The sequence below is a fragment of the Rattus norvegicus genome, chromosome 1 (assembly GCF_036323735.1).
Source record: "Rattus norvegicus strain BN/NHsdMcwi chromosome 1, GRCr8, whole genome shotgun sequence".
NCBI classification, from domain to species: domain Eukaryota; kingdom Metazoa; phylum Chordata; class Mammalia; order Rodentia; family Muridae; genus Rattus; species Rattus norvegicus.
The window spans coordinates 179,836,164-179,857,985 of NC_086019.1; the positions used below are offsets into that span (position 1 = coordinate 179,836,164).

At 48.3% G+C, this 21,822-nt stretch overlaps 1 protein-coding gene across 25 annotated transcripts in view; it reads right to left on the bottom strand.

Annotated features, from left to right (window-relative positions):
* Plekha7 (pleckstrin homology domain containing A7) overlaps positions 1–21,822 on the bottom strand; it is a 183,300-nt gene that overhangs the window by 37,308 nt on the left and 124,170 nt on the right. For 24 of the 25 annotated variants that reach the window (XM_063279498.1, XM_039101146.2, XM_039101141.2 and 21 more), the window contains 6 exons: positions 19,511–19,583; positions 18,312–18,412; positions 14,413–14,588; positions 6,518–6,976; positions 423–945; positions 35–121 (listed from right to left, as the gene is read on the bottom strand). In XM_063279498.1, coding sequence (XP_063135568.1) covers positions 35–121; positions 423–945; positions 6,518–6,976; positions 14,413–14,588; positions 18,312–18,412; positions 19,511–19,583 — 1,419 coding nt within the window. Of the gene's footprint in view, positions 1–34; positions 122–422; positions 946–6,517; positions 6,977–14,412; positions 14,589–16,319; positions 16,613–18,311; positions 18,413–19,510; positions 19,584–21,822 lie in introns of those variants that run through there. The other variant, XM_039101155.2, reaches the window with a different exon arrangement.

The window sequence follows — 21,822 nt, forward strand, 5'->3', positions numbered from 1 at the left end:
AGTCACCTGGAGCAGGAAGTGAGGGACAGCTTACCGATTTTCCATGCAAGCTGGGAGCGCTCACTGTGTGGGTCATGTAGCCCATGGAGGGCATGGAACGCCGGTCCACATGAGAGGAGTTCTGTAGCAGGAGAGAGAAGCCAGACTGAGGCCAGGCAAGGAGACCTTGACCACTCACCACTAGGGTCTTCCATTTCTCAGAGCCCTAGGCGCCTGGCCTCTGAAATGGACACCTTTCTCCCTGGGCACAGCACAGCAAACTGAAAGGTCCCAAGGGCTAAACCTTAGCTGCGTTGTTATAGAGATGAGGACTGACTGAACTCCTAAACTATGTCCTGACTTGTGGGCTGTCAAGAAGCCACTGAGTGACTCTGTCTGTCAATGCAAGACTTCAGTGCCTGGCAGAAGTTCCCAGGCCTCACCTTGACAGCATGACCCCGTGCCTTCCTGGGAGAACCTCCCAGAGAGATGTCCACACTCCTCCTCTGGTCAGGTGGCTTCACTGTGACCCTTTCTGCTGGTGTATGTGGCCGCCGGGGTGGAAAGGGCCTCGGAGGCCCCGGAGGAGGGATGTCAGAAGGAGATGGAGGCACGGAAATGGAGCGGGGCACCTCCAGCAGGCTCCGGCTGCGGCCCTGCTCGGTGAACTCTGGGGAGCCAGCTCCTATGGGTGCAGTGGGGCTGCCGTGACGGAACTGCTGCCTCTGCTGCCATTCATACAGCTGCCACACGGTTCCGTCTCTGTGTGCCCGGCGCTCCTCACTGGACATCTTCAGGTGGCTGGCTCGGTCCTGTGCATACTTATAGTCACTGGGCAGGTTCCGGGGCGGGGGTGAAGAGCTCCCAGAAGGATATCTAGTGTTCCTGGGAAGAGTCTGATAGTTTTCCAGGAAGGACGGGGGCTGGCTGGGACCCTGGCGAGGAAGTGTTTGGTCTAAAGGCAAGCTGAGAAAGACAAAGAGCATGTCAGGCCGCCACACAAGGCAATGCAGCTAAGGAAACCCACAAGACCTCTTGTGGGGGAGACATTAGGACCCCAAACAGTGATGGATGCAGACACCTGGGGCTTCTCACTGCAGAAGAACCCAGAATCAGTTTTCTATGAGAGCCAGGACTACCACAGGGTTCCTGTGCCCCTCACTCCTGGTGTCGTGTGATTGAACTGCCTCTCTCTTACCAGCTGTCAGTGACAAGCAATGTGAGTTGTTCTGGGAAGGCCTCACAGTTTTCTGGGGTGAGAGACTCTCTTCACCTAGCACCGAGCCTCAAAGCTCACAAAGAAAATAGCTGGAGGGGGTCGGGTGAGGTGTCTTCTCTTTGCTCCCCTTCTAATCCAGACACTGGTTCCTTCCCTCCTGCAGAGAACTCTGAGAGTCTCCCAATGTGTTTCCTGTACATGGTCACCCGATCTCATCACTCCAGTGTGCCCCAAACTACCTCAGCTCCCCTGAAATTCTTGGCCTGGTATTCATGGCTCTCTAACATCTGACTGCAACCTACCCTGAGCTCCTACTGTTTTCTCCCAGTTCCCTCCATGGCTGAGACCAGCAGCTGGCCAGCAGCCTAGACTGCCAGGGTACACACACCATGAGTGTCTGCATCGCTTGTCCACCAGGGAGCTCCCTACCTTAGGAACTTCTCACTGCGCAAAAAGCAAAAGTAGGTTTTGAATCTGAATTCTCCATATATGGGTTATACGACCGCAGGAGGCTTACTGACTGCTCTGAGACTCAGTTTCCCTACCTGCATGTGTGGTAGTATCACTACCTCATCTAGGGCTTCTGAGAACTAATGAGGCCATTAAGGGAATGTGTATCCTGAGAGCCAGAAGGCTCTTAGCAGCATGTGCACCTTCCTGACACCGCCTCCTCCATGGCCAGGTATGGAGGCAGCATATACCACCTATAACAGTAACAGTGAGGTTGGAGAAGAAGTCAGGGTCATCCTCAGCCACATAGTAAGTTCTAGGCCATCCTAGGATACAAGAAATACTGTCTAAAAACAAAAACAAAAGAACAAAAAGACAAAAAAAAAAAAAAAAAAGACTAGGGGTTGAAGAGGCGGCTCAGCAGTGAGAGTATTTGCTGCTCTTCCAGAGGACCCAGGTTTAATTCCCAGCAACCACAAAAGGCACCTAAGTATCTGTAACTCCAGTTCCAGGAGATCTAACTCCTGCACCAGGCATGTACAGCGGTGCACCGACATATATGCAGGAAAAACGTTCAGGATATAAATTAAAAAACATTTTTTATATTTTATGGCCAGTGAGGTGGCTTAGTACATAAAAGTGCTCACCAAGTAGTCCTGATGATCTGAACTGAATCCCCAGAACCAACGGTGGCAGGAAGAAAATGACTCCCCAAAGTTGTCTTCTGACTGCTGTATGTGTATTGTGACATCCATGTGCCTGCTCAAGTGCGTGCGCTCCCCCCCCCCACACACACACACTCTTTTTTGTTGTTGTCTGCTTTTTTAGTCTAATCTGCAAGGTAGTGTGGCCTTGTAAAGAGAACAGGCTCTGGGGTTACAGAAGCCTGAGTTAAAATCCTGATTCTGCCTCATCGACTTCACATAGAAAACTTATAACAAAAAATACCACTGTGTGTCAGTCACTGCTCTGGGCCGATGCTAACTCCAAGTGTGTGGTCTGTGGAGGCAGCGGCGGAATAGCGGCAATGACCGAGGCTTTATTCAAAAGGCAGGGCCCTGAATTAAGCCAGACACTGCATGTTCTTCCTTGTATGTGGGATACAGAGAAGCAATGACTGAAGCTGGGGATGGCAGAAATAAAGAGGGAGGAGATATTGGTCAAACTTTCTGCAAACTTTCAAGTGAGCATGTGTCAGAGCCACATTGTACACAACATGGTGACCGCCCCTAATAATGACATACTTCAAAAGGCTCGAAGAATAGACTGATTATTGTTACCACATGTTCATTGTGATGAATATTAATTAACTTGTTTCAACAACTTCACAATGTATGCATGTACCAAAATATCCCATCTACTCCATCAATATATAGCTATTACTCTTTCAGATGTATGATTGTGTGTGTGTGTGTGCACGCGCGCACACGCGCGCGCGCGCACTTATGTATGTTTGTGTCTGTAGGCCAGAAGAGGGCATCCAGTATCCTGCTCTAACACTCTCTGCCCATTCCCTTGACACAGTGTCTCTCGCTGGCCTAGAACTTCTTGTTCTGACTAAGCCAATGAGCTCCCAGATCCATCTGTCTGCTCCTAACACTGAGATTGCCAGGCATGGGTGAAACTGCACAAGAAACATTCGTGCCAAGTGCCATCTCTTTCATCCCATAATTATTAAAAAATCTGGAGAGGTGCCTTAGCACTAGCTGCTCTTACAAAGGACCTGAGTTCAATTCCAAGCACCCACATGGTGGCTCACAACCATCTGTTAACTCCTGTTCCATGGACTCTGACTCTCTTTTCTGACCTCTGCAGACAGCAGGAACACACATGGTACACATACATGCAGGCAAAACACATAAAATAAAATACATCTTTTAAATACGGGATAGAGATATAGCTCAGTGTTTAGAGTCTGTCTAGTATCCAGAAGCCCTGGGCTCAATTCCCAGCGTGGCATTAATAGACTAGAAGCTAGTCTGGGATCAACTATAAAAAATATAGTTTTAAGATGTATGTTTTTCATCCCCAGGAGGCCTATGAGTGATAACCTCTGGGCAGAGTGCATTCATTCACTCTGTTTAAACAGTCCCCTGGTTGAAAAGTGCTATTCCATCACTCTTATCTGTCTGACCTCAGGTCTGTCTCTTCTGTCCCACTCTCACTTGCCTTTCTGTAAAATGTGGATGATAAGCACCTCAGACTAACCACTGTGAGGAATAGAAATAGGGGCCATCAAATATGGCAGTTTCCCTTTCACAGATTCTTTCCATTCAGCTGAGGTAGTTTTAAGATCTCTTCAACCCAAACCTGTCTAGCATGCAAGTGTCCCTGCTTGCCACTAGGTGGCAGACTTTTCATTCATTTTCCAAAGCTGGCGTCTGATGTGGCATCACCCAAATCCTCAGAGGTGGTGGCTGGAGCAGACAGCAGGTGTGGGGCTGTTCCTTCCGGCTGTCTCTACAGCCTACACAGAGTACCTGCCTGCCATGTTTAGGTAATGACAGTCCCCCACTTCCACTATTAGGCAGCACCCCAAATCCTGAGCCTATCCTCAGTCCCTGCTCTCCACCTGTGCACTGTCTGCCATTTGGGGAGACCTGACACTAGTTTGGTGGTGGTTGCTGACTCCTGCCACTATATTAGTTAACTAGTTGTGGAAGGAAGGACATGATAGGTGGTTGCTCCTGGGGCAGCTCTATCCTGACAACAGACATGTGTTCAAGCTGGCCTTACATAGTCTGGTATCAGGAACTCCTGTTCTTCTACCTGCTCTGTGGTTCCAAAACCAGAAAAGGATATCCTGAGAAAGTGGCTACAGGAACAGTCACGCCAAGTATAAAGTCGACTTTTGTGACCACTCCTGTTCGCTGCAGAAATCCCTCACCCTCTCATCCACATCAATCATGCAGGTCTTTCATTTCCTATTGTGTTGCCTCAGTCTCCTTTAATCCCTGGCCCCACCCCACCTTTCTTTTACTTTACTTTAAACACTGGGTGCAGGTGGAAATGGGAGGCTAGAATTTCAAAAACATGTTAGGACTCTAAGGTTATGTGAGACTCTTGCTAACCCCATTCCAACAGAGTTCAATGACAGGAGATGCACTACAGATATGTCTCACAATATGGGGATAGGTGAGAAATAGTTCCCCATGTGGACTCCCTTCCAGTGCCTCTGTGTGCTCTGTCCAGTGACAATGAAATCAGCACGGTCTTATAATACATGAAGGAGAGATAGCTGGCTTCTTTCTTTCTCTGTGTTTTCAAATGGAAAATGGAGGAAGTTCCTTCAGTAAGCAGGCAGATTTACTGGTCACTTACCATAGGAAATTACCATATACGTGTGTGTGTGTGTGTGTGTGTGTGTGTGTGTGTGTGTGTGTGTGTGTGTAGAAAAGACTGACCTGCAACTTACAGCCACCCTCTGGTTACATGATTACAGACATGTGCCACGAGACACGGGTATGTAAGTCTTTAAGGACAAATATCTGGGAACACAGGACACAGTCTTTTTCAGACATGGTGCAACCCCGGGGCTGCTGTGCGTCTTCTCTACACTCTGCCTTCCATCAGCCCTCAGAGTCACTGTATCTCATCCCCATGCTGACCGCCCTCCCTTCAGCTCCCTGACACTGCCACCTCTGTGCCTCCCACAGGGCAGGCCATTGTGCATAGTGGAATAAGGAGGTCTGTGGGTGGAGAGAGACTCATGGAGACACATTTCATCAACAACAAGCCGGAATCTCAGTGGTCTGGTTTTTTTTCGAGGGCTTTCTCCCATGAAAAGTTCTCGAGGGTCAGGCATTCCAGTGGCTCCTTCATTCCTACCGTCTACTGCCTTCAGATTTAAACCCTGAAACTAGCTCTGGCTGGGTGTGGTGTGCATGGCTTTCATCGAGGTGCTTGGGAGGTACTTGGGAGCTGATGAGCTCTCTGAGTTCAAGGCCAGCCCAGTCTACACAGCAAGTTCCAGGCCAACCAGGCTACACAGTGAGACCCTGTTTTAGAAAAGAAAAGAGAAGAGAAGAGAAGAGAAGAGAAGAGAAGAGAAGAGAAGAGAAGAGAAGAGAAGAGAAGAGAGAAGAAGAGGGAGAGGAGAGGAGAGGAGAGGAGAGGAGAGGAGAGGAGAGGACAGGACAGGACAGGACAGGACAGGACAGGACAGGACAGGACAGGACAAGACAAGACAAGACAAGACAAGACAAGACAAGACAAGACAAGACAAGACAAGAGTGTAGAGAAATGGCTTGGCTGTTAGGAGCACTTGCTGCTCCTGAAGAGGCTTCAGACAGTTCCCAGCATCCATCTGTTTCTGACTCCAGCTTTAGGGGAACTAATGCCCTCTTTTGGTCTCTGTGGGCACCAGCCAAATATCTGGCACTCAGACATATATGCAGGCAAAACACCCATACACAGAAATTAATTGTTTTTCTTCAAATGAGCCCATACCCAATGACAGGGTGAGCCCACAGTACCTGAGCTCCTCCCCAGGCTCCTCCAGGCATCTGGGAGGTGACAACTGGGTCTCCATGCTCTCAAGAGTCTACAGAGACTTCTTGGAAGCAGAGGGGCAGCAGTGTACAGTCGAAAAGCTACAGATACCGTTGGCCATCTCTGTGTCCTCTTGGTGGTCAGAGGCTCACAAACCACACTTTAAACTCCAGCCTTGCTGCTAATCTGTGTGTCCTAGGCAGGCTGTTTCCCTTTTCCAAGCCCATTTCTCTGGCCTGTACATCAGAGCTACCGTTCCTTGGAGGGCTGTTAAAGGTTATTCACATAGAGGTAGCGTGATGAATTAGCTGAGCAGGTACTAGGGAAATAACAGTAGCCCACACCCACCCTCATTGTCACATTCGACACCGGACTGACCTTCTGCCATCCCCCTTCTGAGCCTTTGCCCAGTGCTCTGTCTGGGCCAGGTTGGTCTTCCTCTGGCTGTGTTTCTCTAGGTTGGCCCTCGGAGGAGCAGTTCTCGAGTACCCACTGGTCCCATTCTGTTCTCCCAGGCCATAAGGTGGTAGCCCATTCCTCTCAGCTCGCTGTGGCTGTGCTTGCTGGCCTCGGGGCCCACCAGGTAGATCCACAAACAAGGCATCCTCCTCAGCCGGCAAGTATGGGGACCTGGCCTTGCTCCTGTCCCTCCTGCCCTCCAGTGTGTCCCTTTGAGAACGGAAGCGTTCCTCCTCCTGCTCCCTCCTGTCGAAGACAATGGCATCTTCATAGCCTCGACGAGGACAGTCTCTTGAGTGTCCAGGCCCCACGTGGCCGCATTCTTGACAGGCGTCAGTGTGGTTGGCCTGTGGCATGGCCTGCCGTTCCACCTTGTCCCTGTAACGGCAGCAGCACATTCAGCCCACAGCACAGCCCAGACTTCCCAGTGACAGTATATACTTACCTCTGGAACACCCCCCACCCCAGTCAAGCTTAGTGCTTTCTACTGCTGTGAGAGCCTGTCTTAAAAACTGCTTCCCCCAGAAAGCTGCTCCTGACACACTCCTCAGTGTAAAATAGGACTGCACCTGACACCATCACACTGAAACAGCTGATCCAGAAGCACACACTTTAGCTTCTGCCACCTACTGTCTTTCCACTCATGGCCCTCACCCCCACCCACAAGCCTGGCCAGTTTGAGGAGAGGTACTGGTCACAACTTAAGTTGTGAGCTGAGGATAGAAGAGGGGCTCTGTGACATTGGACAGGGTTCTTCTGTCAGGGCCTGCCATACTGAAAGCCTCCTAGGGACAGATCCTAACCTAGTTTGCATGTAGCCCCATCACTCAGGACAGAACAGTGGCTCACTGGAGTCAGAAGAAGGCAGTCCAACATGGATGGGAAAATGAGCAGGAATTCAGATGGGGCAATAGTCTAGCTGTGCTCCAGGGTAAAGAGGTCAAAGGTTTTCAGTCTTGGTGGCAAATGCTTTCAGAGTGAGTTCCAGGACAGTCAGGGCTACACAGAGTAGATAGATAGATAGATAGATAGATAGATAGATAGATAGATAGATAGATAGATAGATAGATAGATAGATAGATAGAATCGAGAAGTACAGAGAAACTTTATTTCTGCATAACTTGGGGTTTCTGTAGAGAAGTCATCCAAACGCTGACAGTGGTAAGAGAATGTCTTGCTTAGGACCTCATGTCCACAGTTAGACCCACATACAACAAGCAGCAGCCGCTGTGTAGGGAATTATGTTTTTCTTTTCCCCTAGACTAGCTTGAGTCTGAACTCACCTGGGAGAGCTAAGGTTCCAGGTGGAATTCCCTCTGTAGGCCAGGCTGGACTCGAACCCAGAGATCCACCTGCCTTTGCCTCTCAAGTGCTGGGATTAAAGGTATATGCCACCAGCTTCTCTACATTTTTTTTTTTACCTACTTGTTTTGTGTGTGTTTGTTTATATGAATGTAACATGATGCATTTGTGGAGGCGAGAACACAACTTGCAGTAAGAAATGAGGGCCTTTCACCACACAGCTCCTGTGGACAGAATTCAGGTTTTCAGGCTTGGTGGCAAGTACTTTTACTTGCTGAGCCATCTTACCAGCTCTAGGCCTCCTTTTTTGTTGTTTTAAAACAGGGTCTCAAGAAGTTCAGGCTGGCCTCGAACTTGCTATGTAACTGAGGACTGGCTTGATCTTTTGATCTTGCCTTTACAGAATTACAGCTGCTTTGTATCTCATTTTATTCCTATCTGAGAGACATCTCACCTCTGAAACCTATACTTTGAGGTTATGAAGCTCCTTATCCCCGTGGCTTCCAGGACTTAAAGAGACACTTTCATGCACAAAATGTGCAGTCTGTGGCTACAGGTAGGGAAGCAGTGTTTCCTGCTCCATAGCTCTATCTGACTTCAACATTTAACAATTTACTTAATGGGGGCCTAAAACAAGATAAAAAAAACAAACAAACAAACGAACAAACAAATCATTTTCTCCTGTCTCCCTATAGTTCCAGCAATTTACCATATGACTTCTCAAGTCAGAAGACACAAAAGAAATCTTCACAGATCAATTTAGTACAATGGGTAAAGTATGCCTTCACTTGGATGACTGTCAGTCAGACAGTTGGCCACAGAGCATAGGTGTCTAGAGCTAAGACGGCATAAACCCTTCCCACATGGGCTGCTGCTGGAGTGCTGAGCACCGATCCCCAGCCTGAGATGTAGGTTAAGTTCACAGTAAGGACCCACCCTAGGAATCACCTATAACTTTGTATGAAAGACTGAAGAGCTGCGGCCTCACAGAACCCGGAAGGCAGGCAGTTCCCTTCACTCAGCATTGAGGAAGGAGCTGCTAGAGCAGTGGGGACGGTAGTCATTCCTTCTTTCCGCAGCTCAGTTAAATAGGGCAGCCCCCACCCCTTGTCCCAGGGGAAAATCTCTCACCCCACAGCCCTTCAACTGGCCCTGCTTTACCAGAATTAGCAACAACAAAGGACCTGCCTGTGCTAAGGACACTCTCTCTCCAGTGAGGCACAAAGTACACCCAACAATGCAGCTGCCTCTTGCACAGGAATGACAAATGACAAACTCCCCTGTGAAGTTATATGGATGGAAACTCCACAGGGTCTCGGCCAGTGTCATATATGTTTTTAAGGATGATGCTACCACTGTCACACATGCGCTGTCCCACTGTGTGCTAAGAGCTTGACAAGGCCCATCTCTCATCACTACGACAACACCGCCAGGTCAGGTCTGCCATGCCTAGGGACATTCACATATGGGGTTACTTACAACACAGTGTCTCTAATGGAAGAGAGGGACAGTGACAATTGAGGTGCTGACTGTGTGCTCACCACTTATGAGAGCGAACTCTAAGCAAAGCACGATACTGCCTCTTCTGTTAACCTCAGAAACCCACAGGCTGGATCCAGGGTCACCTTCATTACAAGTAATGAAAGTGAAGCTCAGCGAGGTGAAACACTTGCTTAGGTCCTCCCTGTGACACACACAGGACTCCAACCCCATGGCTCCAACCCTAAACTCTGCAGACAAAGGGCTGAAACATGTTTATGGAGTACTTCTGCTGGGGCTTGTCCAGCCATACATCACCCAGGTGAATAGTCCGAAGCCCAAAACAGTACAGAGGGTTTGAATGTGGGGCTGCTTCTTAGAGGGTCGGGGAAGCTGGTGTCTTACACACAACCCCAGAGCAGTTTCACTTTGCTCTCTCATTACAACTTTTATTTTTTGGCGGGGAAGGGGCGGGTGTGTTGAGAAAGCAGTGTACCACTGCCAGGCGGGGAGGACAAAGGATAACTTGTTGGAGTTGGTTCTCTCCTTCAACCATGGGGGTTCTAGGGGCTCAAACTCAGATTGTTAGGCTTGGGGGTAAGTGCCTCAGCCCACTGAATCATCTTGGCAGCCTCATGCCAATTCACAACTGTTCGTTTAGCAAGTCATCCACTTGCCCACCCAACCAGACACATAGCCGCACATTTAAGTGAGCACTTACTCTGTGCCAGGCACTAAACAGGCTATTTTTAAGGAGGTAATGGTGAAGTGAGGATGTGTGCCACGGGATCTAGACGATCCCAGCCCCCACTAATGTAGGTTTGGGGGATCAAACTCAGGTGAGGTTTCCTCAGCAAGTTCTTTTATTCACCAAGTCATCCGTCAGCCCCATATGTGCTTTTCCTTGGGTGTGTGCATCTGACTCCCCTGTACTAATGTGTGTGTGTGTGTGTGTGTGTGTGTGTGTGTGTGTGTGTGTGTGTCTGACTTCCCTATACTAATGTGTGTGCGCATCCGACTCCCCTGTACTAAGGTGTCCTCACCTCCGTAGCCAAACAGTTACTAGAGGCCTTTCCTGATCGCTCGAACTTTCCTCCCATTGATTGCCATCACCCCATCTCAGAGCCTCCATGCTTAGATCGTGGTAAACGTCTTCTTACTGACTTATGTGTGTCTCCCCCTCCCCAAATGTACGCTGGATCACACACCACCTGTCTTATTCACTGCTACGATTTCAGGGTCACCAACTGTGTTTCGTCTGCAATATGCCCTCCATGAGTATTTGCCGAATAAAAGATGAATGGATGAACAGATGTGCAGGCTCAAGTGCAGGGAGGTCCAGGCAGTTGGGGCACAGACAATAGGGAGGGCAAGAGTTAAGTCTGTAGAGTCTAGACAGACACACCAGCCTCAAAAGCCCTGTGATGAACCTAGATTGTACTCCTTAGGTGACTAGGATGTAAGTCCTTCAGTCCCAAGACAGACTGGAAGCAAGGATGGGAAGCAGGGCTGGAGACCAGGAAGACTCGGGGTGTCTTCTGGTAAGCCCTCACCTGTCAGCTTTGTGAGCTGCAAATGCAAATGGGCCTTCTTGCTCAGGGTCATGGCTCCCTGAGAAAATCAAAGCATCCTCAGACAAGCTGGCAAGATGGGTGTCAAGAAAACCCCAGGGAATCAAACATAGTCCAGATGAGATGGTGAGAATATAGGGATGGAGAAAGACTGGATGGGACAGTCATCCTCCTCCCATTCCATGACCTTGTGTAGGAAACAAGATGGTGAAAATCAGAGGTGCAGAAAGGAATTCCCTGGGAAGGGGCTAGAGGAAGAGGGGGACTTCGGGGAGCTGAGGCTGAGCTACACACACTGCTAGGAGATACAATGGCAACAGAGAATGTGAAGTTTGCTCAAAGACTCACAGTTGAAGCTGGAAGGGTGCACTGGGTTGGGGGTGGGTTAGGGGGTAGCAATGATGTCACCATGCCAAGGGCTACAGAAGCCACATCTGACGGGGTGTGCCAACTACGTTTCAGCTCTTCACTAAGTAACCATGGTTAATCACTGGAAGGGTTTCATGAACTGTGAGAAACTGACTGTGAGAAGTGTAAGTCATTGGCACACAGTGACGGCAGGGAAGCTGGAGTCTGAAAGACTTCAGAGACTATAAGCTCCAGGGAAGAGGTGTCAAAACAATAGGAATGGAGAGGGGAAGGTTCGGTGGTGTGGAGAGATGGCTCAGAGGTTAAGGGCACTGGCTGCTCTTCCAGAGGACCTGGGTTCGATGTCAAGGACCCACATGGCAGCTCATGACCATCTGAAATTCCAGTTCCAAGGGATCTAACACTCTCTTCAGACCTTCGGTGGGCACCAGGCACCAGACACCCACAGAATACATGTAGGCAAAACTTCATACACACAAGATAAAAGTAAAACAGACAATGCTGCAGGAGAAGGTGAGGTGCATCAGCAGCCTGGGGATGGCTACTGGTGTTCACTCACTTATCCCAAGAAGCCATTCCCAGGTCCTCAGCCTGAAGCCCCCACCCTTCCCATGGAAACAAATCCTTTCTTCTGCTTTCGGTTCGTATGGCCTAGTGGCATCAGCAAGTGCCTCCCCGGTCACTGTGGATGGCTGAGAGCCTCAGTGTAATCGAGGTCAGCTCGAGGTCAGCCTGTCTAATCAAAATGGATCTCAACGCTGCCTGTCTCTGTTGCTGGGCTTTAGACAGGATAGCCAGACTGCTGCAGGCCCCTCAACCTCAGATTCAGATGTTTCTGGGACCTCCCCACAGAGTCCAAGACTGAATCCAGTCTGAGAGGATGACAGTGTCTGAGCCCCATCTATAGCCAGATGTAGCTTGAACTCTTCAGGGACATGAAACAATAAATCCTCATCCCCTCCCTCAGTCACCTACAGTCAGCAGCACTGATAGATGCCACCGTTCCTAAAGGAAGTATGTGACAGATCTGGGTGAGAGCTACAAGATGGGAGACTGCTACAGAGGCATGGGGATTGGGGGCAGGTGGCTGCAGGGGTTGGGGTGGGGCAAGAGATGGCTGGGGGGGAGGCAGGACATAGCTGCAGAGGCAGGGGGTGGGGAATGGGGGGGCACCACTAACAAGGAGAGAGGGAGCCAGTGAAACATTGGAGGAGAGGCAAGATTCTTTCCTGACAGACAAAACACTGTAACTAACCAAATGTCTGAACATCTTAACAGCTAGTTATTAAGTCTATCCATTTTGTTGACCAAATCCTTAACAAGGGGAAATAGTATCATGTCTTTATTCTCAATTAGAAGGGAAGAGTTCTCCCAGATTTTGAAAGGGAAGAACCTTGAGCAAATATGATGGGATTTTAAGAGTTTGTTAGAAGAAAAATAGGTATAATATTCCCAAAAACAGTTTAAGATCTTAAAAGGCAAGGATTCCTTCTAAAACTGATAGTCACTGTAATTCTTCGGGTAGGACTAGAGTGGTCCAAATCTTGGCTAGAGAAGTAAGTCTCACACATTCTGGCACATGGCACTTGCAGCTACAACACTCTCCTGCCTACAGCATTCTCTGCTGGTCTTTACACCACTGGGGACAAGTGATACTGCTGAGTCCAGTGGCTCATGCCTGTGATCTCTGCACTTGAAAAGCTGAGGCAGGAGGACTACTGTGAGTTCAAAGCAGCCTGGTTACAAAGTAAGATGCTATTTTTTTTTTTAAAGATGACACTGACTGTTTACACAGCAGATCAGAAAACACCAAAGGTTGATAGAACAACTGCCAGTGATGACGTATGAGACAATACTCACAAGTGGAACACACCATGTTGCTTACAGGACAGTTTGGTGGAGTTACATAAAATAAAATGGGGTCAATCTGAAGAACCTGTGTGAAAAGCTGGTGGAGGGGTTTTGATATAGGACTATTTATATCAATAGCATTAGAAAACAGGCTCAAGATGGTCAAGGCTTTGTACCTGTCTGAATACCCAGCATGGCCACGTGATAGGTACCACGTGGTGCATGCCACACCAGTGGCCAATTAAACAGTCACCAGGGTTTAGATGAGGTTTTCATTCCAAAAGTTCATGGGGGCTGGAGAGATGGCTCAGCGGTTAAGAGCACCCGACTGCTCTTCCAGAGGTCCTGAGTTCAATTCCCAGCAACCACATGGTGGCTCACAACCATCTGTAAAGAGATCCGATGCCCTCTTCTGGTGTATCTGAAGATAGCTACAATGTACTTATATATAATAAATGAATAAATCTTTAAAAAAAAAACAAAAAAAAAAACAAAAGTTCACGGGTTAGAAGTCTGGTTCAAGTGTGACAGGAGTAAGAGATGGGGCTTAGTGCCAGGTCAAGGCAATGAAGATGCTGCACTAAAAGTAACTGATACCTGTTGCCCTCTTGCAGGAGGTCCCATCATAGTGTCACCTGCCTTTGAGACAGTCCAAATGGGCTGTGTGTGTACCCGTGGTAGATTCCAAATCATGCTATTAAGACTTCTGCCTCCCAAACTGTGGGGTTAAGTAGACATTTTTCTTTTTATATTACCCAGACTTCGGTATTTTGTTATAGCAGCAGAATACAGACTGATATAGTGATCTATGTCTACTGGTATTAAATAATGGAGATCTTGTTTATGCTTTAAAGTGGCAAGAAGGCCAGTGAGATGGTCCAATTTGCTACCAGTCTTCCTGGGACCCTTCTTTCATGCAAGAACAACTTCTAAAAGTTGTCCTCTGATCTACACAGTGGTGCCACAGCATAACTCTACACACACACACACACACACACACACACACACACACACACACACACCACATCAGGTTCTATGGCAGCCGTAGCCATTAGATGCTGTCTAGAAGAGGTTAAAGCCTACTGAGAGACATGTGCTGGTATTTGCAGTCTCCTCCTAAAGGCACTTGCTCCAGAATGGCCTTGAGAGAGCTGGCCATCTTGAACACAGCATGAATGGTGGCACTGCAGCCCCAGGGGACTTCTGTGGCTCCCACCCTGGAGATCCCCCATGGGGACTGACCTTTTCAATGATGATCGAGACAGCACCTGTGCAGCCTGGTTCATGGCCCTGACCCAGGCGTTCATGTCCTCCAGGGTGTCAGCACTGAAGTAGTAGGTCCTCATGCCCGAGTGCTCTGCCTGAGAGCCCGCTGTGGTGGTGCTGTAGATAAGAGCCCTCATCCCTGTGTGCACAGCCTGTAAGCAGGAGGACAGACAGGTTAACACACGCTCTCTGGGAACAAGAATAAGGGCACCCTGGCTGTCTTCCTGCTTCTAGACGAAGCCCCGGTGTTGGCCAGGTGGTCTCCACATCTGAAAAATGTCCCAGCCTAGATGCTTCTTTTTTGCTGTTGTCAGACCCAGAGACCGATATGGCTCAGTTTGTTTCAGCTGGCATGGAACGTGAGTTGTGCCTAAAGAATCAGCTGCTGTCTTTTCAGAAAACACTGAGGAACTGGACAGAGCTAGAGCTGATCAACATCTGACTGAGAATTCTGGGAAGCCTAGAAAAAGGCACAGGGGATGAGTCCTGATTAGTACCTTGGCTGACTCCTATCAGAATCCTCTGCGGAGGAGGCAAGGGTACCCCTTAACCTTGCAGTGAAAACCTCACTCACTCTGCACAGGAAGATGGTGTAGAAATGGGAAGGCTGTCAAAGTACCCACCCTGTGGGCCCTAGATGTGGCACACTTTTAGTCTCTTTATAATCCCAGCAGCCTGGAGGGGTAGGCACAGACCTGTTTGCAGATGAGGCAAAGGGATCTGAGAGGTTTGGTAACTCTCCCACACATGGCATCTGGAAATAGGTTCTGAGGGAGATTACCATCCCTGGACACTCGGGGCGATTACCATCCCCAGACACTGCACATTTTACAAACTCCGTGAGAAAGGAGCCTTTCCGATTTTGTTCCCCACTACACACCCAGGAGGTGCCCGGCATAGACATGAGCTCACTATTTGTTGACTAAAAGAACATGAGCAAAGAGTTGGAACCCTGGTCTGACTCCCAACCCAAGGTTCTCTGTGTAAAGCTCACAGTGCCATGAAAAACTGAGATCTAATTTGACCTAGAATAAAAGGCAGGCTGTACTGATGACCAGCCAGAGAAAACAGCTATAGACTGGAGGAAAGTGGTGTGCTTTCAGTATGGATGACCAAAACCTCTCAGACGAGCCTTTGGCATTTACTCCTCCCCACACTGGACATCCAGGTCCACAGTGCATACTAACTACAGGCCCACTTCTCCCATTAGTATGTCTGCTCTACCCAGCCCAGAGCCCAGAGACACTGTGCAAGCTTAGCCTGCAGCCAAGAACCCCACAGTTGCAGAGAAACCTCCTATCTCCCCCTCTGAATATCTTAGGTGTCCTTTCGGTCCCCTCTGCTTCAGCAAGCAGGAGCTATGGCAATAAAAACAAGAAGAGACTCATGCAGACTTCACCACATACCAGCAGAAATCCTTAGACAGGTTCCCCTGGCCCATGAGGCCCAAGATCTCTGCATGTCTTCCCTTCCTTCTCTGCCCACCACAGAGCATTCTGGGGCATCTCTTGTCCACCATCACAAATGCAGGGGGGTCTGTAGTGCAGTCTTTTGAAAGAGCAAGTTCCTGAGCTACAAGCACCCTCAGAGGCAGCCCTGTCCCGCAATCAGCCTAGAGCACACTTCTAGCATGCAAGTACAGTTCTGCAGTCTGTCGGCAAATGGGCCACGGCAAGTGCAGCCACCACAGAGGAGCCATGCACGAGCACATGGAACCTGTTCTCTAGTCACTCGACCAGCAGACTTATGCCCAGCTGCTCCCCTGCAGACCAGGTTTCCAGCTTCGCTCTGTGAGGCAATCAGGTGCTCTGACTGGAAAGGTAAGAAAGACACAAGTTCCCCTGTCACTTGGCCCAGTGACCTAAACTCAAAGTGTTTTGTACCTGAAGAAGTATCCATGGCTCAGTGAGAAGACTGGGAGCTGGTCCCTTCCTGTCTGCTCTGCTCCTCAGCTAGCACAACCCTAGTTTACGTTTACATGACTTTATATGACTGCACCCAAAGGAAACCACAAAGACGGCTGTGTTCATATGATACTAAGAAGGAAGCCCAGCTCCTCCCCCCTCAAGCCCCAAGATCAAATTTCAGGACAGCAAGAAGCTATGTGGGTAACAAAGGAGCATCCAAAGGCCACCAACTGACTGACATTCTCAAATGTACTCCCTGCACAGTAATTCACCATCACTGAGTGCTACCACCTGGGAAGAAGCACTGCACTAGAAGCCAGAGGACGGCCTTTTACAAGGCTGAGACCACTCACAACCACGTCTGAGAAAACACCTGTGGATGAGCACCCCGGCAGAACAATTGCTGCCAAGAGGTGAGCAGCTACAGCTCAGTGGGTAATAACGCTTGCTCTGAGGGCATGAGGACCTGAGTTTGAATCCTCAGAACCTACAGAAAGTCAGATGTGCCTGTGTGTATCTATAACCCCAGTGTTAGGGACACAGAGACAGGTTGGATCCCCAGAGCTCACCAAACAGTACCCTAACCAAAATGGTGAGCTTCGGGTTCAGTGAGAGACCCTATGTCAAGACAATAAGGATCACATTGAGAAAGAAAGACACCTATGGTTCTGAATTGTACATACACACTTATTGCAGCCAACACACACACACACACACACACACACACAAACTCTAACATAGTTTTGGAGGTTGTAAAGGAGTGTCATCTGAGATGGACATTAAAGCTGCCTTCCTCCTGACAGGCGACTCCTGGATAGGAGGAAAGGACGCTCAGACCCCGAGAAGCACAAGCATTGGTGTACATGCTCATAGATGAAGCCAGCACGGCCGGCCTGAGAGAGCAGAGGGGAGGGTGGCACGTGGTGAGGCTATGATGCTGCCAGGGCTGGGTCTTCAGGGCCTTGCAGGTCACATTAAGGGTTTGTGTTCAGTTATAGAGGGAGTCAAACTGGGCCAAGCAAGATCAGATCTTGGAAAGACCACTGAAGTACAGAAAGGAAAGGAAAGACCACAAAAAGACACTTTCCAGCATCTCTCTCACACCCCACAACGAAGTATGGAGATAAACTACACACAGCCATGACACACTCCCATGATGCTACTCCAAAGGCCATCTCTCCTGGTCCCCAGTCATTTTCCCCCATGATACTCAACCCCAGTGTGACAGTTTGAAGGAAAACTTCCCCCTTAGGAAGACTTAGTTCCAAAGCGGTGCTGTTGGATGAGGCTCAAGACGGTGCAGCCCTGATGGAGGGAGCACGCTACTAGGGGTGGGCTCTGAGACTAAAGCACAAGCTACCTCCAGTCCCCGCTCTCTGGTTTGTACTCATAGTGTAAAGTGAGAACTCTTAGCCATCCCTGCTGCCCTGCCTGTCACACCTCCCTGCCATAATGAGCTCATCCCTCTGGAATATAACCCAAAGTAAACCCTTTATTCCATCCACTGCTTTTGGTCACGGTGTTTACCACAGCAATAGAAAATTACCCACAAAGGGGAGATGTCCTGAAAAAGACTCGGCCACTAAAGATAACTCTAGAAGCCACTGAACATAATTATTTCAGAGCAGCTCCTGAGCTACAGAATACAAGAGTGGCCAGGTGATGAGCCTTTTGTTTGTTTGTTTGTTTGTTTGTTTGTTTGTTTGTTTATGAAGATAGTATCGCACCATGTAGTCCTAGCTAGGCTAGACCGGGCTGACTTACAGAGATCTGCCTGCCTCTGTCTCCTGGATACCAGGATTAAAGTGTGGGCCACCAAGCCTTGTCATGATTCTATTCTTAAGTCATTTACACCTTGTTAGCCTGTGTCTGAGACCCTCTCGCTTCCTAACCTCCCTTTCTTGTCCACAAAAACAGCTACATGGGAAGGGTGTTTTTTCTGAGAACACTGAGACAAGAGAACAATACCTTAAAGGAATACTTGCGGCTGATGCGATCCTCGGGGGCCACCGGGGAGATGACGTAGCTGGGCAGAGGGATGCTCCCGAGAACGGCTTCTTCTCGGCTGTCTTTGGATGGAAAAGCACATCACAGCAATGTTCTTGGGATCCTACCCAGGTCATTTACCGAGGCTGCACGGGCACCTTCCCTTGTATCAAATGCTTACCAGCACCTCTGCATTAAGGACTGGACCACAGAAGTGAGGCTGACAGGGCAATTTCCCCAAGGGCAGAGAAGGGCATGGGGGTACTCTCAGCTCACCATGCTGGTGAACGGGCAGTATGCTATGTGCTATGAAACATTCCCCCCATCCCCACTCCTTACCCCACCCCACAGAGTGATAGAGTTGGCCCTGCTGTTCTTGAACTCAGACATTTCACATGCTGCCTCTCCACCAGACACCACCCTAAGCCCAGTGTCCCACCCTTCTGTGACAGCCCTTGTATCTGGTCCCACCTCTTGAGCCTCATGTCCTAAATAATCCCTATGCGAGATTACCCTGCCCACACAGATGTGTCTGTCCTTCCACCTCCTTCTGTATCTAGTATTTTCTCAGTATAAGTTTTGTCTTTGTAGTGACTGTTTCTTTCCATAATGGCAAAGTACTACCCATCTTTAGAAGCCAAACACAAATCCTAAGCCTTCTCAGGATTCCCAAACGACAATCCCTTGTCATTTCCCTTGAAGAACCTATGGGCGTCAGTGTCTTCAGTGTCACTCAGCAGCATCTATGCTTGTCTTCCTCTTCTATAGCAGATTCCACACGGCCCAGCCCCTGACTTCAAATATGCTCCATAAATGCTCAAACAGGCAATTCGACTTGAGTGTCCTGTTCAGGAGCACAGGAGAGACACCCAGAGGACAGGGTGATTCCCCTGCTTCCCAGCTCTCCGGGGCCTCTAAGGTAACCTAGGTCCAAGTGGGGTGAAAGCTCATGTGACTCTGGGTCTTGAGACTGTAACTGAATCCTACTTGCTTAAATTCAACAGTTTGAACTTCTGAGGACTGGACTGGTAAAGCCACAGCCATACATGTCAGTGAATCCTCTTGCAGGGTAACATGCTAAGAAATGCAGGCCACTGTTGTAACAACTAGATTTGAGAAACTCCCATCTGTACATCCTCTTTAGTACAAGGAACCCTTGGCGATCTGAGGCTCCAGCTCACCTTTATAATAAAACAAGCAGTAATCAGCCAGCACGAACCAGCGTCTTTTCCACAGCCTCATCCCAGAGCTGTCCTGCAAGGCACAGAGAATCAGTGAGGGCAGCCCTGGAGCACTCCACACTCTATCCCCCACTCACCTGAAGCTGATCCCGGAGCTAAGACCTGCCCATAGCCACTCTTTCTTTACATTTTTATATTTAAGGTTTATTTTGGGGGCTAGAGTCTGGCCTTCATGGTACCAGGCGTGCACATGGTACACAATTATACACACAGGAAAGATCCCATACATTCAAAATGAATCTAAAGGTGTGTGTGTGTGTGTGTGTGTGTGTGTGTCCCTATCCATCCATTGGGGTCACAGAGTGTTAGATCTCCTGGAGCTAGAGTTACAGGCCATTGAGAGTCACTAAGAACTCTGCAAGAGCTGTATATGCTCTTACTCAATGAACTAACTTCTCAGAGCTTCTCTTTTATTTATTTTTTTGTTTTGTTGTGGGGTTGTTTTTGAGACAGGGTTTCTCTATGTAACCCTGGCTGTCCTAGAACTCTCTCTGTATACCACGTTGGCCTCAAACTCAGATATCTGCCTGCCTCTACCTCCCTAGTGCTGGGGTTAAAGGCATATGCTACAGTGCCCCTTTTATTTATCTCTCATCCATCCGTCCACCCATCCATCCATCCATCCATCCATCTATTATCTATCTATCTATCTATCTATCTATCTATCTATCTATCTATCTATCTAAATGAGTCAGTTTCATGTGGATGGTGAAGATGAAGCCCAGGCTGGTTTTAAACTCACTACATACGTAATCCAGGATGACCTTAACTGTCTTTCTAATCTTCCGCTTCCACCTCCTGAATGCTGGGATCACAGGTAAGCCAGAGCTTGCCTGGTTTATGTGGTCCCGTGATCCAGTCTGTGCTCTCTGCTGACTGAACTGCATCTCTGACTCCCTATCACTCAACAAAGCGATGAACATCTTACTGAATAGCTACTCTTGGAAAAGGACATTAAACTTAAATTAACTGATGGTTTATAGTCCCTCCCCCTTTCAACAAATGTGTTATTGAATAGCTAATCTTTAAATAGACATTAATCTTAGACTCACTGAGGGCTTATCACAGGAAGTAAGGTTTTCTGGTCTCCTAGAAACAAGTTATTATAACTAATTTTCTTCTAGAAAGGAAAATTCAAAAATAGAATTTACCTATTGATAATAAGTTCTTACTAAAATGTGTGTTCTTACTAAAATGTAAATTGTTTTTGTTTTAGGATCGAGGCTATAATCATTCATGCTGATTAGAAAGTGAATTTACATAGTACTGAATAATCTATGTTGGGTAATTGAGACAAAGCTCTCAGCTAACCAACTTTGTTCTCTACCAAAGGACTGATTTTGTTATTTTCTTTTCATTCAAAGTAAAGATCTGAATTCTCTTCGCAATCAAATTTCCTCAAAACAAAAGTCCAAAACCAAACCAAACAAACAAACAAGCTTGGTCACAAGGAAAATAGCAATTTTATACACTAGCTTTCTCCAAGGCCTAGGAGAATTTCAGAGTTGGGTTTAGCTGTTAAGCCATCTTTCCTTGGTGCTGGAGAGATAGCTTAGTGGTTAAGAGCGTTTGCTGATCTTGCAAGGGATCTGAGTTCTCAGAACCACAATGGCAAGTCATGACTGTTAACTCCAGTTTCAGGGGATGAAATGGCCTCTTCTGGCTTCCCTGTTCACCAGGCATGAGCATTGAGCACACACATACATGCAAGCAAAATACTCACACGCATAAGAAACAAAGTCTTCCCCTATTCAGAAGTTTTTGACAGGCTCGAATTGAAACAAAAGAACAGTTTCCAACCCTGAATATAGTGAATACATGAGGCCTGTTTGCCACCCCCCACAGATTCCTCCCACCAACACACACTAAAAGACAAAACCAAACTAAATTAATGTTGTCATCTGATGGTCAGTTCCAAGGCGTGCAGACTGGCCAAATGATAGCAGTCTAGATAGCATTTGCCTCCTCCTTATTGGCAGGCCTTTGTCCATCCTCCATACAAGGTTCAAATGCTGCTTCCTGGAAAAGCGTCCTTGGCTGTGTGAACCCAGTCTACCCTCTGCCGTCGGTCTGCAATGCTCTGAACAGACCCATATGGTTGGGGAGCAGCAAAGGTCAGGGGGTGGGAGGAATTATTTACAGTCCTTTCCCCCTCCTGCCAACTTCCAAGCAGTGTCCTTTATTTAACAGGCAAGTCAGGAAGGATAATTACTCAGATGAAGACAATCAGGTAAGGAAAGACACGAGATGGG